The sequence below is a fragment of the Anolis carolinensis genome, chromosome 2 (assembly GCF_035594765.1).
Source record: "Anolis carolinensis isolate JA03-04 chromosome 2, rAnoCar3.1.pri, whole genome shotgun sequence".
Taxonomy (NCBI): domain Eukaryota; kingdom Metazoa; phylum Chordata; class Lepidosauria; order Squamata; family Dactyloidae; genus Anolis; species Anolis carolinensis.
This window is the reverse complement of record NC_085842.1, coordinates 302,090,632-302,104,512: the sequence shown is the minus strand read 5'-3', so window position 1 is coordinate 302,104,512 and position 13,881 is coordinate 302,090,632. Positions and strand designations below refer to the sequence as shown.

Below are 13,881 nucleotides of genomic sequence, written 5' to 3'. Positions count from 1 at the left end.
GTACCTTGTAAATTTTCCATCACCTACTACCTATTTATTTTCCCAAGAATTAAGACAGGGACTCTTTTGATGATAGCAAAATGCACAATCTAAGGGCTCTTTTACACTGCCATATAATCCAGAAGATCAAGGCAGATAATCCACATTATCTGCTTTGAACTGGATTATCTGAGTCTACACTGCCAGATAATCCAGTTCTAAGCAGATAATCTGTATTTTATACAGCTGTGTAGAAGAGGCCTTAGAGCAAGCTGATTGGCATTACTGATTGCGGACATGTTTCCTTCAGTCTGGTCCAATTTATATTACATTCAGTTTTGGACTAACACCAGCTTTTACTGAACTCTGAAGTAAACACATTGTATCAATAATAATAACAATCACTCAACATTAGCTTAAGACCTGACTTTTCCCCCAAACACAAACCGTAAAGCAATTTACAAAGTAAATGCAGGACAATTACTTTAAAAACTATATAACTCCTGAATAGTCTTAAATATTTATCATCACAGTTATTGAACACTAATATTAATTTTAATACTATTTAAATGATATTTACTAATTGTGTTTAGTGCTATTTAAAATAGTATTTGAAGACTGTACTCTCCCATACATGAGTCAGTGTGACATAATGGTTTGACTGTGCTTGTAACCCCTTTTTATCAATTTTAAACTTATTTATTTATGAAATGCTATTGATACGAAATAAAGGGGTTTAACTATGGTTCTGTCCATGGAAATCCATTCGGTGACTGTGGGCAAGTCACATTCTCTCAGCCTCAAATGAAGGCAATGGCAAACCTCTTCTGAATAAATTTTGCTGCCACCCCCCCCCCCCCCTCACATGACAGTATTGCCTTAAGTAAAAATGACTTGAAGGCATACAACAGGTTTATCTATACTGGCCACTTAGGTTCAGTTTTCTTGTGCAGATGATTAACCTGACAGTTCTGGAACAGGTTTGAAGCCAGGGAAGTGATTATAGTAAAGCATGGAAGGTGGCCTGAAGCCAGGCCCAGAATCCACAGTTAGAAAACAGTTTTTTATCATTTCTATTTGAGATGAATACTAGTGCTCTGGAGACATACCAGGTGTAAACAAAACAAAACAAAAACCCAGCAGTGGAGATAATCAGTTACTTGTCCCTTGGGGCATTTTTTGGCACCCCCTCCACATTTGGAAATCTACAGAGCGCTCCAACTTAGGTGGATGTATGTAAATCTTTTTGGATTTTGCAGAGCCAGTTTCACCATGGGATGTGGTTTAGATTTGGGGCTCACTGAAGTGGATTAAAGGGCTTAACTTGGACATTTCCCCAAATTTGTTTAATCCAGTTTACTGGCTTTAATTAGCACAAGAGTGCATTTTGGCAGCATGCATTTGGTAGCCACTGCAGTTTGAAGCTAGTTCCAAACTGGATTATATGATCAGTGTAAATGTGCCAACAACAGCATTTCCCCTATGCTTTAAAACCTTCTGGGGGGACCTTCTTCATTCCCCCAGATACAATAGCTTGTAAAACATACTGGATTTTTAAAACTCCCATGTATTTAATGTTTTCATTTTTAATTGTTTGGAACCATTTGATAATAATGCTTAACTTGGGGACCGAAAGGTTGCAGGTTCGAATTTGGGGAGCAGAGCGAGCACCTGCTGTTAGCCCCAGCTTCTGCCAACCTAGCAGTTTGAAAACATGCAAATGTGAGTAGATCAATAGGTACCGCTCCAGCGGGAAGGTAACAGCACTCCATGCAGTCATGCCAGCCACATGACCTTGGAGGTGTCTATGGACAACACCAGCTCTTTGGCTTAGAAATGGAGATGAGCACCAACCCCCAGAGTCAGACATGACTGGACATTAAGTCAGGGAAAAACCTTTACCTTTGTATCCTGTTATTTTTTAAAATCTATGCTTATGTTTGTGAGCTGCATTGAGACCAAAGCTGGGGGGGGGGGGGGGGAGGGAGGTTGCATGCTTTTTATATCATCATCACAACCACCACAACCATCATGCCTTGAAATATGGAAAGCATAACCTATTAAGCAATGTTACCTTTTTCTTATCATCCTCTTCTTTTCTTTTGATGTTATAAATGACTTGGAAAAGATCCTTCAGGTCTACAACTAGAGGTTCTGCCTGGGGACATAGAAGAAAGGACAGTTTTGTTTCATTTCAAAAAAGAGTGGTTCAAATGCTTAAAATACTGGAATCAACTGAACTGAAATTACTACTACTGAAATTAAGCAGAGGAGACTCAATCATTTCCAAGGAATGGAATCCACTTAGTTACATAGTATCTCAGGAGAAGGACTTAATTCCTGTTTATCTATCTGCACAATCTAGTGGAATTGTTTTAGAAGCATTCCTGCCTCTAATTCTGGTTGAACAAAAGCACAGAAGGTACTGGTCTGGTGCAGTTTGCTAGAATCCAAGGCCAGAGTTCACCTACTGGCTTGGATATTTTCCAGAAACATGCTCCCAACTTCTGCTTTGTGTTGCATTGCCTATATGTTTCCATGTAGCTGATGCTTATACTGATCATCTCAACAATCTGGATCAGAACAAACTAACTGACTGGAATGAAATGGGACTTTGGTCAGCCATTAGTATCTCTGGGGCCCCTTTTCCACACAGCTGAATAAAATCCCATATTTTCTGCTTTGAACTGGAATATATGGCAACGCGGACTCAGATATCTCAATTCAAAGCAGGTATTGTGGGATATTCTGCCTTGATATTCTGGGTTATATGGCTGTGTGGAAGGGCCCTGAGTCAAACTTAATATTTTAATTCATCATTTAAGTTTACATGGAACTAGAACCAACAGTGTATTAGTAGATCAATGGTGAGCTATTTTATCTTCGGTGAGGCTACTGTGAGAGAGCTAGTATGGTGTAATGGTTTGAACATTGTGGACCATGATTCTGGAAGTTCAGTCATGGGAACCAATAGTCACCTTGGGTGAGCTGAACACTCTTAGCCCTAGAAAACCCTGCATTAGAGTCACCTTAGGGTTGGCAGTGTTAGGGAATTAACAGAGCATATTTAATTGAGCAGTCAGCTCACAGAAAAAAGAAAGTGAAACGTTGTGGCTGCAAAAGAATTCTTGAGCTTGGGAAGCAAAGATACAGAGTTCCATCTTTAAAGTTTCAAAAGGTTTATTTAAAAATATAAGAACTACATTTCTTGAGAGAAAAGAATTGGGTCAAAGCTTCTCTCTAACTTCATTACTTCTAAAGTTCAAAAAGAGGAAAAACCTCCAAACACTACATTTCTTCAAACACACAGAGTAGAGAGAGGTCTGCATGTAAAGGTGGAAAAAAGCAGAAGCAGAACATGAGATTTCAGTTAGAAAATAGGAGGAGAAAGACAGCGAGAACACAAATGGCCACATTAACAGACATTCAAGAGTGGGGGGCGGGGAGGGATTCCCTCAGCCTAGTCTAAAGCTATCTAATTCTTCCTTATTGAGGACAGGAGACTTGAGCAGTGTGAGGTTGACTTCCAACAGGCAGAAGTTGGAAGAGATTTGAAGGCACACAGCAATGACAATGGCTAGTGTGAAGGCAAACGACAGCTAGATTAAGGAAAGTCATAGCCTCACTCTATTCTGCTATCCATGCTGAATCACTCTGCTCATACTGAAGTTGTATCTGATTTTCATGAACTCGGAACAAAAATATCTAGGATTACAGTACACATCCACTTAGTTACAAGACACTGCCATTATTAAAGTTTACCTGTTGTGCTGTTTTTATGGCGAAGAACTGGTGCTGCCCTTCTCCTCCACAAACATAGCCAAAGGCCCGGTTGTCAGTCACATCTCGGGCAATAAAGGAGATTTTGTTGACTGGGTGCTCATGTTCAATAACCTACAATCAGAATGAATGACACAGTATCAACTTTTTTTAATTCCTGGAAGGTATACTGCTTATTTATTAAAGTGTCCACAGGAGTTTAATTTTAGGACACCCCCCCCCTCCCCCGCCGATTCAACTCCCATTCCCACTATGCACACCAAAATCCATGGGTGCTTTAGTCCCTTTATGTACAATGGCAGAGTAAAAGCTTTATATAGAACTGCACAATCAATGTTTGCTTTTTCAGATTTTTTTAAAAAAAAATCAAGCCATGAATTGTTGGATATAGAATCAGCAGATGCTAAAGACCAAGTGTATGTATATATCACTCATAATAGTATGCTTCCTTTAGGGTGCAATGAACTTGCTGGCCCTCCTTAGGAAGGCTGCTAATGTTATGATTGAGCCTCATGGCTCTGTTACTGACAGACGTGGGCGTAAGACTCCTCGAGAGTCAGATACTCTCGAGGAGCGAGAGAGAAAAAGACTGCGAGACATATTTGCAGCACCATCTGACGAGGAGTCTTTCGAAGGGTTTACGGAGAGAATGGAGGAGGGGCTGGTTAGCTCAGAGGAGGATGAGATGGATTGGACTCGGGTAAGGGAGGAAGTGGGTGCCACTGGCCATGATGGGACAGAAGATGAATGGGGACCTTCAGGATTAGACCCATGGTTTAGCTGGAGGGATGGGACGGGATCCACAGCTGGAGATGCTGTTGGGCGTAGTCAGAGGTGTTCCAGCTCTGACGAGGAAAGTGATGAGGAAACGCCCGGGTTAAGGAGGACAGCTGACAGTGATGAAGATTTGTAACTGGCATAAAATGGGGCTTGGGAGCAATTGCAAATTGCGTTGGGCAAGGTAATCTGGGCAAACGCTTGGGATCCGTGTGTGTATGGGACGCTTCCCTGAAGACTTGTGTGCTTTCCTGTGCTGTGACGTAAGTTGATTGGAATCCAGGGTCAGACGGCGGGAGGGATTGTGTGGGCATTTGTTTGTGCAAACCTGTGCTTACTCTTATTAGCTTGACCCTCCGTCGTCTTCTTGACGGACGCCATCTCCTGCTTTGAGAACTCGGACTGAACTGACCACGGCTTGTCTTCCCCCCTTCTTGGACTTGGAAAAACTACAAACGTCTGCTTCTGGCTTTGATCTACGGAACGGAACTGGTCTACTCAACTGCTACAATCCTTGGCTGTTTTACTCGTGTTGGAGATCCTGTCTGCTGTGTGTGTGGGGGAGCGACGCAAGTTACTCTAAGCACAGTGTTGGCAGCAGAGAGGAATCTGCTGCCAATTAGTTGCATTCTTTGTATCTTTTGTTCCTTGGCTTTCGTTTCGTTTATACCCAGGCTGACGCAAGCAGTTTGTTTTTACCCGGATTAAACTCCGGTTTAATCCGGTTTATCTTTTGAACATTTACTTTTGCCCCTTTTTGCTCCTAAAGGCAAAAACTGCCTGGCCCTTGTGTTTTACGGGCATTTTTGAGTTCTGTAATCTAATAAACTCTGTTACTTTGAATCTTGTGGCGTTCTGTCCTTGACAGATTGCCCAACGCCTATAAAAAGTTTATTGCAGCAATAAACCCGTCAGGAAGACGATGGATGAGTTACGGGCCAAAGTAGACCAATTGCAAACGGCTTTTACCGTTAGCCAAACAGCTCAGGCTGTGAAAGGACATGTTTTGACTCCTGAACGCTTTGACGGAACCAGGTGCAAGTTGCCAACCTTTTTGGCACAAGTGGAGCTTTATTTTTCTCAGCTCAGTGCTCATGCTTTTCCTACAGACACTAGCAAGGTGGCCTTTATTTTGAGTTTGTTGACCGGTCCCGCAGGACAATGGGCCACTAATTTAATTTTGGGAAATGACCCAGTCAAGGACAATTTGAATAATTTCAAAAAGTTGTTAACTGATACTTTTGGGGATCCTCTCCGCACGGAGAACGCTGGGTGGGCTCTGTATCGGTTGAAACAGGGAAAGGGGACTGTTTTGGATTACTTAAATAAGTTTAACCTGTATCGCCACCAGCTGGATTGGGGGGAAAATGCATTCATGCTTTTATTTACTGCCGGGTTAAGTGATATGCTCCAGGATGAATTAGCACGCTTGGAGCCGGCTGAAAGCTGGGACGCCTTAGTAGCTAAGGTGCTGCGTTTAGACGCAAGGTTCGAGGCTCGTAAACACTCAAAAGCAATGTGTGCGCCACCCATGCATGTAACCAGGGCACCTGTGGTGATGGGGGAAGAGCCCATGGAGCTTGGGGTCTTTAAAAAGCTGTCTACAGAGGAAAAGAGCCGTAGGAGGCAGCTGGGCTTGTGTTTGTACTGTGGGAATGCTGGGCATTTTGCCAAAAATTGTAATGTGAAACCTTCCCAGCTTTCGGGAAAAGGCCAGCCCTAGTGCGACGTGAGTCCAACGCACTAGGACTCCTCAAGCAGTCAACTGAGGGGAGGAAGCATGTTTTCGTACCCATTACATTATCTGTTGGGGGAAGGGAACTTGTTTCTACTTTGGCACTGCTGGACTCAGGAGCTACGGTCTCCTATGTAGATATTGAGTTTGCTAAGAAGCATGGCATTCCTAGAGTGCGCAAGGCATGCGACGTGTGGGTGGAAGGAGCAGATGGGAGACTGCTGGAGACTGGGGTGGTTAACCATGAAACCTCAGCAGTAACGTGGGAGGTGCAGGGAGTAACGGGAACGTTTGTGTGGGATATTACGAGCTTGCCTAGATATGATGTGATCCTGGGGATGGATTGGCTAGCTGTAGTAAACCCACAAGTAGATTGGGCAACACGTAAAGTGATCTTAAAGAGGCAGGATTGTTGCACTCTAAATGTTACTCATTCTGATATGGAGGGAGTGCCTGCTGAGTATGGGGAGTTCTCGGATGTATTTTGTAAAAGAGAAGCGGACAAATTACCACCGCACAGGCCATATGATTGCGCCATCAAGTTGGCAGAAGGTGCGAAACTGCCAGCAGGGAGGCTGTATGCCTTGACTGTACCGGAAAGGCAAGCTTTGCGGGAGTTTCTAGATGAAAATTTAGCCAAGGGGTTTATTCGCCCATCTAGTTCTCCAACTGCGGCACCAGTATTCTTTGTAGCCAAAAAGACTGGGGAACTTAGGCTGGTCTGTGACTATCGGATCCTAAACAAATACACCATTCGGGATAGGTACCCGCTCCCTTTAATCTCGGAACTGTTATCAAGGGTGCAAGGGGCTAAGGTCTTTACCAAGCTTGACCTGCGGGGGGCCTATAACTTAATCCGTATACGGGAAGGGGATGAATGGAAGACGGCATTTAACACGTGTTTCGGATGCCACGAGTTCCGAGTCATGCCTTTTGGGCTTTGTAATGCTCCTGCGGTATTCCAGAGGTTCATGAACGATGTGTTCAGGGACCTAATTGATCAATTTTTAGTGATTTATTTGGATGATATCTTGATTTTTTCTAAGGACGAGAAAGAACATCGTCAACATGTCAAGCAGGTTCTGCACCGACTGCGGGCTAATGGGCTTTTCGCCAAGGCTTCCAAGTGCGTCTTTCATGTGCCTGAAGTGGAGTTCCTAGGTCATGTAGTGTCAGGTAGGGAACTTAAAATGGACCCACATAAGGTTGACGCCGTCAACTCATGGCAGGAGCTGAAGACTAAGAAGGATGTACAAAGGTTCTTGGGTTTCGCTAATTACTACCGGGAGTTTATTCCGAATTTTGCAAAGCTCACGGTACCTTTGACGCAGCTTCTGCGCAAGAAACAGCCATTTGTGTGGGGGCGGGAAGCTCACGAGGCGTTTCTACAACTAAAGTCTAGTTTTCAATCGGATAACATACTAACCCATCCTGATGTTGACAGACCGTTCGTGGTAGAAGCGGACGCTTCTAGCTACGCGTTGGGGGCTGTATTGTCTCAGAAGGATTCCTCAGGGACCTTGCGTCCCTGTGGATTTTACTCGCGGCAACTAACACCCTTCGAGCAGAACTATACCATATGGGAGAAGGAGTTGTTGGCGATTAAGGTGGCGTTTGAGGTGTGGCGGCACTGGCTTGAAGGGGCACGGCACCAGATCGTGGTCAGATCTGATCACAAGAACTTAGAGCACTTGCAAACAGCAAAGAAGTTAAACCAGCGTCAAATCCGCTGGGCTTTGTTTTTCTCCAGGTTTAACTTCAAGGTGCAGTTCGTGGAGGGGAAGGCAAACTTGCGGGCCGATGCTTTATCCCGCAAGCCGGAATTTAAGACCAATGAGCAGGTAGTATGTCAGACCATCTTGCCTACTGCCTCTCTGTGTGTTGTAGATAATGGGCTTGGGTTACATGACCAGATCCTTGAGGCTCAGAAGGATGATGTGTGGACTCAGGAGCAACTGATGCTGCTCTCTGCAGGTAACCGTACCATACTGCCGCATCTCCAGGATCAAGACGGGGTATTGGTGCGTAGGGGGCAGGTTTACGTACCAGTGGGGGCCCTCAGGTTGGAGGTGATTAGAGCCCACCATGACGAACCCATGGCTGGGCACTTTGGCAGGTTCAAGACCGTACAGCTTATCACCAGGAGCTACTGGTGGCCAAAGATGCGGCAAGACATTCTGCGCTTTTGTGACAGCTGCGCCGTTTGTCAGCAGAGTAAGACGCCTGTTGGGCGCCCTAGAGGGTTGTTATCGTCTTTACCTGTTCCGGAGAGGCCATGGCAAATCATTTCCATGGATTTTATTTCAGATTTGCCTAAGTCTGGGGGTTATACTTGTATTTGGGTGGTGGTGGATTTATTTAGTAAACTGGCTCATTTTATTCCTTGTTCAACCATTCCGGCGGCCCCTACGTTGGCCTTACTATTTACAAAGCACATCTATCGTTTGCACGGAGCACCCGAGGTGATTATTTCAGATAGGGCTCCGCAATTTGTGTCACGCTTTTGGAAACATTTCCATGAGTGTTTGGGGACTAAGTTAAACGTGTCTTCAGCTTTCCATCCGCAAACGGATGGACAGTCGGAACGGGTTAATGGGCTCTTAGAGCAGTATCTGCGTTGTTTTTGTTTAGATCAACCCACGGCTTGGGTAAAGTGGTTACCGGTGGCGGAATTTGCTTACAACAATGCGGTGCACACGTCTAGTCAGCATACGCCATTTGAGCTAACTTATGGTTTTCACCCACGGGGAGGTGTGGCGCCGTCGACCAATGTGGTCTCTTCGGACCCTGTGTACCGCTCTTCGGAAATGGCTGCATTGCATGATGTTGCCCGTCGCTTACTGTTGGAAGCTAAGGCAACGCAGAAGACTCAGGCTGACCGCCACAGGCAGGCAGGGGAGGAGTTGGAAGAAGGGGATTTGGTGTGGTTATCTTCCAAACATATTAAACAGGCTGGGGGAAAGTTTGCGCCTCGGTATTTGGGTCCCTTTCCTATTGTTAAAAAGATTTCTTCTGTTGCGTTTCGTTTGCGTTTACCGTCTAGTTTAAAGGTCCATCCAGTCTTTCATCGTTCACTGTTGAAACTTGATACCTCTAGTCGTCGTGGTACTATAGCGGAGGGTATCACTGCCACTTCTCCGCCATCGGGGGAGGAGGCCTTTGTGAGAGGGGATAGTGTTATGATTGAGCCTCATGGCTCTGTTACTGACAGACGTGGGCGTAAGACTCCTCGAGAGTCAGATACTCTCGAGGAGCGAGAGAGAAAAAGACTGCGAGACATATTTGCAGCACCATCTGACGAGGAGTCTTTCGAAGGGTTTACGGAGAGAATGGAGGAGGGGCTGGTTAGCTCAGAGGAGGATGAGATGGATTGGACTCGGGTAAGGGAGGAAGTGGGTGCCACTGGCCATGATGGGACAGAAGATGAATGGGGACCTTCAGGATTAGACCCATGGTTTAGCTGGAGGGATGGGACGGGATCCACAGCTGGAGATGCTGTTGGGCGTAGTCAGAGGTGTTCCAGCTCTGACGAGGAAAGTGATGAGGAAACGCCCGGGTTAAGGAGGACAGCTGACAGTGATGAAGATTTGTAACTGGCATAAAATGGGGCTTGGGAGCAATTGCAAATTGCGTTGGGCAAGGTAATCTGGGCAAACGCTTGGGATCCGTGTGTGTATGGGACGCTTCCCTGAAGACTTGTGTGCTTTCCTGTGCTGTGACGTAAGTTGATTGGAATCCAGGGTCAGACGGCGGGAGGGATTGTGTGGGCATTTGTTTGTGCAAACCTGTGCTTACTCTTATTAGCTTGACCCTCCGTCGTCTTCTTGACGGACGCCATCTCCTGCTTTGAGAACTCGGACTGAACTGACCACGGCTTGTCTTCCCCCCTTCTTGGACTTGGAAAAACTACAAACGTCTGCTTCTGGCTTTGATCTACGGAACGGAACTGGTCTACTCAACTGCTACAATCCTTGGCTGTTTTACTCGTGTTGGAGATCCTGTCTGCTGTGTGTGTGGGGGAGCGACGCAAGTTACTCTAAGCACAGTGTTGGCAGCAGAGAGGAATCTGCTGCCAATTAGTTGCATTCTTTGTATCTTTTGTTCCTTGGCTTTCGTTTCGTTTATACCCAGGCTGACGCAAGCAGTTTGTTTTTACCCGGATTAAACTCCGGTTTAATCCGGTTTATCTTTTGAACATTTACTTTTGCCCCTTTTTGCTCCTAAAGGCAAAAACTGCCTGGCCCTTGTGTTTTACGGGCATTTTTGAGTTCTGTAATCTAATAAACTCTGTTACTTTGAATCTTGTGGCGTTCTGTCCTTGACAGCTAACCTAAGTTTTTTTAGTTTAAATATCACATCCTTCAACACAACACACTGCACAGAGGTCACTAGCAATTAAAGGCTAAAATGTTTAAGATCATACTGATTACATGTAATCTGTGTCCATATCAGAACTAGTGAAACTGGGGTAGAATGTGAACTCTTTTACCAAGAGGTTTTGTGCTAACTTAGAAAGGAATACTGCAAAAGGGAAAATTCATACCTATCACAAAACTGAGTTGTGGTTGGAAGGCAGTGTGTTAGTTACTTATCCTTTTACTCAGAAGCATTAGCATGTCAAGATTAATTCCTCATGCCTTGTTTATAGGATACAGGTAATATACTCCATTGGGTTGAGATTATAAATTGAAAGGATACTTCATTTAGATAAATAATTAACTGATTTGGACTAATATGATTATCTCATTTCTTTGAAGTGTGTCCAGCAAAAGAGCCTCTGTTCTGTCAACCACATTTTTAGAAGTTCAGAGATTTAAAGTTGGATTGGTATTTCTCATGTTCATAAAAGAGCAAGTTCCTAAGCAAGGTCAGCTCCAGATAGCTCAAGCATAAAGCTTACCCCTGTCTTTTCATCTATGATCTTGATCCCAGCAAGAGAGATGTTCACCCATATTTTCTGCTTGTGCTGTCCTTGAGAACGGGCTGCTACTGCCATTCCCTAGAAACAGAAAGCCAACATGAATAGAAGTGCGTCAGTAGCTGAAATGCGCTTATACGTCCATCTATTTCCTTTTGTTCAATTCAGGGTCATCAATCAGTTATACACCAAACCAAATGGCAGCCATGCACTCCCTCCCAGGTCCCTTATAATTTCTCACTCTGACTAGATTGAATAATTGGGTCGATTGTTTTTAGAAGAATTCACTGGCAAGGCCATCTTAGTGGGGTTCATGTAGGCTCAGGTACCTGCAGAAAATGAAGCAGTCCTTGCCAAGTATCAAGAATGCTGACTACACTTGTAGGTCATTTAGCCCTGGGTGGACAAGCTTCGGGGAAGAATTAGCAACCTTTGAGCACAAACTATCCCACAAGAGTTTTCGTAACAGACAGGCAATTGCAATTACAATAGGATCACAGCAACTTTGGCTAGGACTTATCACATGTTATTGCTCATCTCTTCTCACTTTCCTGGAGGGAAAATGCTTAGAAAGCATTTCTTTTGCAAATGCAATATGCCCTCCTTCTGTAAAAAATGTCTTCCAGCAGTGTACCCTCAGGAAAACAGAGAAGAGGAATGACTCAATGTGATAAATCCTGCCATTATCCTTCTATAACTGCAATTTAACTGCCTTCTGTGATAAATTTCTCAGAGATTCAACATGATGTATTGGAGAACCTAAGTATGACTGGGAGACCAGTTTGAACCTTTGCTTGGCCATGGCAACTCACTGAGAGACCACTACATCCAGCTGCTAATGCTTGTCAATAGAATATGGGATTTACTCCATAAAGTAAATAGCTATTTTGGTTTTCCAATGCAGCTCCAAAAGTTTCAAATGGGAGGGAGATGCTTGTCCTTGGTCTGGCTGGTCATACAGACAGCCAAAGGGCTTTGGGGATGTTCCAGAGCGCTTTAAAACTTTAAAACTGATTAATCAGGTAGGTATAAATGTTGCCACTGTCTCTGAGAGTTCTAATTCAGAGTTTGAGTTGGCAACACTAAAATTCGGCAGAGCTCTTTGGTTGCAAGCCATTTCTTATTTGGCGCCTTAAAGCAGCAAGAAGAAAGGCAGCTTACCTTTAATTTCATCATGGAGTCTTGGCTCATCTTGTCTCCCCTTGCTTCCGGAACATCATCAACACCAATCAGTTTGGCCTTGTATCGTACACCATCACCTTGAAATCTGGCCAAAAGGAATTCTTCCGTCTTTTCTGTTCCTGAAAAATCCAGTTTTAGCCATGCAAATCAATCTATAGTATGTCACAGTGATAATGGTGTCTGTTCTTTCTTAATGATGCATTTTATAAGGGGCAGCACATTTCTCACATCTGTGCATTTAATATACACATGTATTTCATCAGATACAGTGATTAGTTATTCAATAGCAGCTCTTTTCTGTTTATATGGAAAGTGGAAAACACTTGAGAAAATTTGTATGTGGAAGAACATTTAAAAAATCAAGTTCACTCCATAAAGTTTTAGTGGTTCATCTTAAAAGGGCAGCAGAGGCAGGATCTAATGATTATAAAACCTATGGTAAGTCCCTACGGTAGGAGCCCCCAGTGGCACAATAGGTTTAAGCCTTGTGCCGGCAGGACTGCTGACTTGAAGGTTGGGTTGCTGACCTGAAAATTGCCAGTTTGAATCCAACACAGAAGAGAGCACAGAAGAACTTCCTCTATCAGCTCCAGCTCCATTTGGGGACATGAGAGAAGCTTCCTACAAGGATGGTAAAACATCAAACATCGGGCATTCCCTGGGCAACATCCTTGCAGATGGCCAATTATCTCACACCAGAAGTGACTTGCAGTTTCTCAAGTTGCTCCTGACACGAAAAAAATTTCTAAGGTGGTAACTTACTGCCCAATTTTAGTGGATCTGTTTCTCTGAAAGCTACAATTTATGTCACTTTTACATTATGACAACACCAGTTGGAACCCTGCATAGTCCTACTCAATATGTGGATTGACCTGCCACCTACCTCCTCAATTCAACATACCTTTCTTTTTCTCTTTTTTGAAAGGTTGTGATTTCACTGGTGTCTGTGGCTGAACAGGCTGATTGTTTACACTCGTCGTTTCTGCTTCGCTTGACATGGTGAGAGGCCAGCCTCAACTCCAGGAGCAAATCTTGTAGGTGATAGTGGGATAGTGGGAATCCAGTAGACAAGTGATCCTCAGTAGACAAGCATACTATTCTGACCTTCAAAAGAATAATATAATAATAAAACTTTATTTATACCCCGCCACCATCTCCCCGTGGGGACTCGGGGTGGCTGACAATGTTACAAAAGTAACAGCACAAATACATTAACAATACACACAGTTTAAAACACAAGAAGATGATAAAACAAGTTAAAACAAAGATTTAAACAACAGTAATAATATCAATAGTAATATCAAACAACCACCAAGAAAGAATAATTAGTGTTTCAAATTCTATTTGTGTTGCATTAGAGTTAAAATGTTTGCATGTTCCAGAAACCAGAACAATGTTTAACATTCACAAAAACTTTATTTCATGTACAAAACCCCAATAAAGGGCAGAATAGGGGATGCTTAATTTGCATTACGTAAAATACCTTGTCCATCTATCTTAGTATATTCTC

General features: G+C 43.8%; 1 protein-coding gene across 3 annotated transcripts in view; it reads right to left on the bottom strand.

Moving 5' to 3' along the window:
- The window catches only part of dab2 (DAB adaptor protein 2), a 56,477-nt gene that overhangs the window by 20,977 nt on the left and 21,619 nt on the right, over positions 1 to 13,881 (bottom strand). For all 3 annotated transcript variants that reach the window (XM_008102846.3, XM_062972454.1, XM_062972455.1), the window contains exons 2-6: positions 13,273 to 13,475; positions 12,351 to 12,490; positions 11,172 to 11,270; positions 3,742 to 3,873; positions 2,054 to 2,137 (exon numbers count right to left, since the gene is read on the bottom strand). In XM_008102846.3, the coding sequence (XP_008101053.2) occupies positions 2,054 to 2,137; positions 3,742 to 3,873; positions 11,172 to 11,270; positions 12,351 to 12,490; positions 13,273 to 13,369 (552 nt within the window). In that variant the 5' untranslated portion in view covers positions 13,370 to 13,475. The remainder of the gene's footprint in view (positions 1 to 2,053; positions 2,138 to 3,741; positions 3,874 to 11,171; positions 11,271 to 12,350; positions 12,491 to 13,272; positions 13,476 to 13,881) is intronic.